The sequence below is a fragment of the Pimephales promelas genome, chromosome 3, assembly GCF_988280905.1.
Source record: "Pimephales promelas chromosome 3, fPimPro1.hap1.1, whole genome shotgun sequence".
NCBI lineage: Eukaryota > Metazoa > Chordata > Actinopteri > Cypriniformes > Leuciscidae > Pimephales > Pimephales promelas.
Window position 1 is genome coordinate 1,191,349 of NC_142771.1, and position 7,075 is coordinate 1,198,423.

General features: G+C 37.1%; 1 protein-coding gene across 1 annotated transcript; it reads left to right on the forward strand.

Moving 5' to 3' along the window:
• The first annotated feature begins 647 nt into the window (after positions 1-647).
• Positions 648-6,499, forward strand: LOC148981822 (uncharacterized). The gene is made up of 3 exons (XM_089127394.1): positions 648-895; positions 5,413-5,479; positions 5,571-6,499. Exons 1-3 carry the CDS (start codon positions 648-650, stop codon positions 6,435-6,437), a joined length of 1,182 nt encoding a protein of 393 aa, XP_088983520.1. The 3' UTR covers positions 6,438-6,499.
• The last annotated feature ends 576 nt before the right edge of the window (positions 6,500-7,075 follow it).

Below are 7,075 nucleotides of genomic sequence, written 5' to 3' on the forward strand. Positions count from 1 at the left end.
TCAATTCACTGTGCAAACGCATCATAATATGTGAACGCACTAACAGCACGCTCCTGCACCGCAACACACACTGCAAACGGGTGTGAAACGGACGTTAGATCCACTACAGTTCTAAGAAACTTAGATGTGTTTAAGAACTCTTTTTTTTCGTAGCTACAACAGCAGCACTCATCTTCTTTGTTTATTAGTGGATGCGGATGACCAGTCGTAGACCGGAAACTGATACGCCGACTTCTGACAAAAGCGGAAGTTCGAAACTACGGTTGTGCACATAGCCCATACAGATACAGTTGAGCTCCTAAAAACTACGGGTTTTCCAGTCTCACGGAAAAACTGCCACTCCGTGTTCAATTAATTATGAGTCTAAGTCTACACATTACCTTTTTAATGGTATTTTAGGATGCCATTGCCAAACAATTATTATAATAATGTAATAATGATTTATACAAATATTCCTATGACGTAAAATCCATATAGAAAAGTGCACACGTTTCTATAAATCACCCAGCAAAGACAGGATGCCTATTCTTAAAGTCTTGTGCTGTTTTATGAATGCAAAAAAACATATCATGGTTTCGATTTTAGTTCATTGGCACTATTGGATACATCTTTACAGATGCTATCTACTCAGTCACTGACTGTAGTGCATGACTGTAGCTTGCGGCCAGGAGAAGATTTCATCAGGTAGCATCCAACCTTCACCGGGTGTTTCGACCCTGAACCACAACACCCTCCAGTTGGCGGGTCGGCAGTGGTGGCCAGTCACTGCCCACCTCCTCCTGGCCCCCAGCTCAACTCCTCCCTTCTATTCCAGAGACAGCAAGACGCTCTTTCTGCTGCCTCACCCAACCTACGGACAGCTGCCTTTCTCTCCCTTCCTGCTATACCCAGAGCTGTGAGTGTCTTCCACACTGACTGAGCAGGGAAGCCCCTGCACCCGACCTCCACCGGGAATAGCCAGGTCTGCCACCCTTTGGCCCTGCACTGCTCAACGAGGTCCTGATACTTAGTGGCTTTCCGCTCATAGGCCTCCTCGCACCCGTCTTCCCAAGGGACCGTTCGATCAAGATTTTCTTCCTACCCTCCTCGGACCATAAGACCATGTCCGGCCTCAGTGATGTCTGCACAACCTGGGGGAAGACTAGTTTCCTTCCCAGGTCCACCCTCATCTCCCAGGACTGTGCTACTTGCAAGAGGCTCCTTTCCCTCCTCTTGGGGGCTGGTGGCAAAATATTACGCTAGAGACCTTCATATTAGTTTATACATTTTACATCTCATATGTTTGTTAAAAGGCAGATTCGAACTCGTTTCCGAGCGGATCGAAAGCTCTTTCACGAACTACACGCTTTACCATCTACGCCACTGTAGCTGAGGCGTGATGAGCGTGTTTTTGCCAAGAAGACAGCTACGCTCCGTTTAGCTACTTTGAATGAGGGCGCTCACTCTGACCATTATTCTTGAAATATTTTTTAAATTTGGGATCTATCACGTTTGGGGGGGCATTGCCCCTCCTTGCCCATGCCTAGATCCGGCCCCGATAGGCTACCTTTCTAAATTATAAAACGACATCAATTGGGGGAGCGCCGGTGCAAGGGTGTAACTTTTGGTTGAGAAGTGGGGGACACAAAATGGGGGAAAATGTTTTCGATTTGAATCCCATTTCCTCCATTTCCATATATATTTTATGGACGATGGTGACACAAAATAGCCAACAGGAAATAATTAAGTTGTTTACAATAATAAATTATGCGGGAAAAAAAATAATAGGCTACTAAACTATGTGAAAATATGTCTTACTTTATTTATTGTTTAATAGCCAAGACTTGAGAGAATAATTTTACAGAGTCAAACATGTTCGCTATTTTTCTCTTCACATTTCGTGTGTGAATAAAATGAAATATGTGAGACACAATTTCCACTGCAAACAAACTTTTATTTCAAACTAACCGCGAGGCACATCCACCAAAACGCAGAATCACAATCTCACAAACATTTTTTTTTAAATTTACCTTTAATATAAAGAGATTTTTTTATTGTCCTCCATCTATCACTTCAATTCCATCTCTCACTCACTATCCACCCTATACTATCATTTCTCTTCTCACATAAAAAACAAACACATGCTTCCTGTACTCATTCGCCTAAATGTTAAAGTCTACGGGTACATTGGTTAATGGCTACATGCTAACTTCTTTATAGACAACTGAATGTTAACTGAAAGTCTACATGATACATTGCTGATTAGAGTAAGTAGAAATATACTTGTAAAGTAACTTAGTCAGCAGACTATCAATAGACAATCTATAGGGGGACCATCAAAATAAAGTGTTACCCTCCTGACTTAATCCAGCATTTCTTTGTGAATGTTACAGACTGACATTGTTTGTTTATAGTTTATAATATCTAATATATCTAATCCAACACAAGTGAAAAATCCTGCAGGTCAGCAGTGCAACACTATAGTTTTAGGCCTGCACTTCTCGCTCAAAATGCGGAACCAAACTTGTTTGATCTGAACAGCGAGGAACTAACGCAACACATTTGTTACTGTAGCCTATTTGTTAATCGTAGTTAATAATAATACAACTGTTAATTATTTGTTCATGTTATTTCACAGTCAGTGCATTAACTAATGTTAACAAATACAACTTTTGATTTTAATAATGTTTTAGTAAATGCTGAAATTAATATTAACTAAATAAATGCTGTAGAGGTGCAGCTCATTATTTGTCCATGTATTAAACTAATGAAAACGACTGTATTTAATTAATGAAAGATAGAAGTCTAAATCTGAAGTGAATTATATTTAGTAATATTACCATCATTTCCTGTTTTCGTTTTATGTGTTTGGCATTCTAATTGTATCAAAGGCTTTTCATACAATGCCAAGGAAAGAAAGGATTAAAAAAAACCCTACTCCTCTCTCTCTTTTTTGGTGCCATTTTTGACCCTTCCTCCCCTGAAAAAAGAAAAGAAAATCATTCATTATTATTGATATTATTTTTATTATTATACTATTATTCATTCATATATTACATTATTCTGCAACATTTAGTTGTAATTAAATTATTGTTTTGTGGAGTGCAATAATGAGTAGACAAGTGACGGGGGTGCGTCGAGTTAGCTTTACCCTCCACTCCAATAATTCAGAACTGTACAGCAGTTAGATAGACACAACAACGTCAAACCGGAAACTCAAAACTAACTTCAGCTTTTTTCTTTTGGTGAATGTCTCTCAGTGTTATTTGTGGGTCACCACAGTTTATTAAACTGTTGGAGTACCTTAATATCACATTTAAGTCATGCTGATTTTTGGAGGAGAAAACTAAAAAAATGGCACTCTTTGTGTGATATTGATTAACTACATAAAATGATATAAATACATTATATACATTTTAAAGTATATATACATTTTAGGGTCTTGATGTTTGTCAATAATATGAAATATTTAATCCGGAAAGGACAAAACAAATGATAATGAATGAACCCAAAAGGTTCCTAGAACCTTTTTCCTGGTTACAAATTATTGAGCCCTTAAAAAGGGTTCCGTATAGAACAGAGTTTCCGCTAGAAAAAAATGGTGCCGGTCAAAGTGACAGGCAGAGTTTTAATTTAACGGATATTTTGATGATATGACGGACGGTCAAATATCGCCTCTTAATTAGTCAAGAGGAAAACAGGAGGCAGGCTATGTAACTTAAAAAATGACATAATCAGGCCGTATAGAATGCAACATGTTTATCAGCATAACTTTCAAATAGAAGGAAAACATGAACGCCCTATTTCCCGCTCCGCTCCGCTCACACCAAGAGAAAACTCCACGTCTTTTACCCGCCTGACTAAAGTTGCTTGCATTGTATTCTGACTGCATCCCCAAGCGAGTCTGCAGCAGTCTGCGCAGAGAGGGCGTCTCGTTTTCTCCGCTGCTGGCCTGCTTTCAAGATGACAAAACGGTGCTATAATAAGATGGACCTGTATGTTCACCCGGAAAGTTATAATTTTAACACCCATTGTGACAAATCTCCTGACATTTTTTTGCTGTGTATACACGCAAAACCTGTTTTTGGCGTATAAATGCCACGAGAAATGACATTCGTGCCATACGAACTTGAGAGATCCTGCTGTATCGGCAGGAATATCCGTTATATGACGTCTTGGGATGACACCGGGTTGGGTTGGCAGGAAATAGAGTCTGCTCGCAGAAGCAGCGTTCATCCGATTGTTTACTGCTTTATTAGTCATAACGGCAGCACACCACAAAAAAAAAAAAAAAACCCTGTGCACATATTAACACGATCAGACGGTGGATATGCGTTTATTTCACCGGATTCACCGAAGGAGATGCAGAGGAACAAGTAGTAGAGAAGTGGTTTTGAACGGCGGCGTGGACGAGGTGTGGAGAGATAACTAAACTCAATTACCTTTCCGTCATTTTAAAGGAGACTTAACGGGCACAGAACATCACATGAACAGGTAGGTCATACAAAACTATTTTCTTAAGAACGAATGAATGAATGAACGAATTGATGAATCAAGGACAGATCTTTATTTCAAACAATTAAAAGAAGAACGGAAAACATCAATAAAATAGCTATACAAACAAGTAAAAGAATAAGAAGAAGAAAAAGAAAGATACATAGGCTATATACCAAATAAACTATTTTTTTTTTAATTTTTTGCTAAATCTTACATATTTTACGAGTTTCCAATTCGTATGAATTAATTCTGGGCATAGCTATGCAATAGCCTACCTGCCCTTCCTCTCTCATCTCTTTCTTCTCTCAGTCTCTTTATCTTAGCACTGAGCACAACACACGGTCAATAGAGTTTGTCCGTATTACACGTGACGTATGGATTTCTGTGTATATTCCGTTTCACATCGAGGTCATTCATACACCGACAGCGGCAATAAAAGTAGGCCTCAGTTGGTTTCCACAAAAACATGAATATGCAAAAATAAATAAATGATGCTGATGAATATAATGATGCTGAAAATCGTTTATTTTTTTAGCTTTGATCGCAGGACTAAATTTTAAAACATTTCAAAATGCTGAACAGTAGGCTATAGAAATACTTCATAAAATTGGTGTTTTAACAGTATTTTTGCAAAAATAAATTCAGCGTTTTTCTTTCAAAAACATATGAAAAAGTCTTAATTATTCTCATCTGAAACTTTCCTAATAACAGGCACTGAGAGTGTTCTTGTGTAAATTTGAGAATGATATTTTGAGTTTTATGAATTTGTATGGACAATTTCGCGGAAACTCCCGGTGCTCCTCACGCAGCATGAGAAGAGTTATTAGGCTACATTTAATTAAACTATTGATATTAAGGTTTTAAGATTTTAACGAAGTTAATCAATCAATTTTTTAACAGTGTATTTCATTTTGTTTTTTGATTTTTGCATTTTAGTGACAACAATGAAAACTCTGCTCAGGAGCCTGAAGCCGGCTCGTGTTTGGTGGAGAGAGGGAACACCGTAGGTTATATCTGTCATACAATTTTTATTTTTTATTAAATAGATAATGTCAATATATTCTGTGTAACTCTTGTTTTTTATGTTTATGTAGTCCAATTTCAACGGGAATGAAAACAAGCTGAAAGCCTATCTCTACTTGATTGCCAAGAAGTTGAAAGAGATGCTTTTGATCAACGGAATCAATGTATTTCGTCCGGATGGAAACATCTATAAAAAATTGTACAAGCTCTTAAAAATGATCATTAACTCGGACGTGGGTTCTGGTTCTGGTTCTGGTTCTGGTTCTGATTCTGATTCTAATTTCGGGCCTATACCAATTGACATCAAAACAGACATCAAAATAGCAGATTTTAGTCACTATGCTAAACTAATTTGTTTTCTCATTAATACCTGGTGTAAAAGTCCAGATAGGCAGCATATCCACTTCTCAGTCGGTAAATTTAGGGTAAAGATGCGAGCAGACGATCTGTACTGCTGCCATCCAATCAAAGAAGAAGACAAAGGGAAACTTTCTTATCCGAGATTGCAAACATCAACATTTTTTAAAAAAAACTGTTCTGAGACTCTCTGGAACTACATTACAGGGAATCATGACAAAGTGTGGTCTTCTATACAGGAATTCGGAGACGCCGTAGCACTGTGTGCTGTTTTATACTCAGAAGTTATCAGGAATCATAACATGTGTTACCTGAACATCCTCATGATGGTGACCTTTAAATCATGGCAAGATTTTAAAGCCAACAATCCCATGTTAACAGGAGGATCATGGAAACATCAGGATAATAAGGTCCCAGAAGAGGTTAGAGAAAGAGAGAAAATACTTCTTTACACTTGTGTCGAGAAAATAATCAGGAGAGATCAGGAAGTAGGAGATGAGGCGCTACATTCGAGTTTGCTCTTCGAAATGAAGAAGCAGATTGAGGATATGTATATGCCTGTACTGTGTTCTGTACGATAAGCTCCTGTCACTGAGACAGATTAATTGTGTATTTAAAATATACTTGCCAATAAAGTTTTCTAATTGTACAAAATTCCCCACCGGTAGCGTCCAGTAGAATTAGTTTTTTCCCTAAAAGTCTGATTGTCGTGGTGTGGTATTGCTGTGCGTGAATAACTATCGTAGTCATCGTAGATGTTTTTACTTTTAACATAAAAAGTAAACTTTAAGTAGATTGGTTAAAAAATATGCTTTGTTACACTTTTAAGAAAAATGCTCAACACAAGTATACTTTTAATATATTTCTAACTAGTAGAAGCATTGGTAATAAATACATGATTCATTATATTTTTAAGAAATATGCTACTTTTAGTGAATTTTTAGTGCATTTAAAGAAAACACATGTTGCTCTTACAATACATTTTTGAAGTACTTTGTGTAAGAACAGAAAAATTATTAATTTTTTAGTGGACTTAAAATATATAACTTTATAAACACTTATAGGCCACTTAATGCAATATATTTAAAAAATCTATGTATTTATCATTTTAATATTTAAAAATATTTGTCAACTATTATTAAGCATTGCATCTATCATACCTAAAATTAATGTTGTGCACTTTTACTTGTTTATAGACTTAAAAGGCTGTTGTCCACTG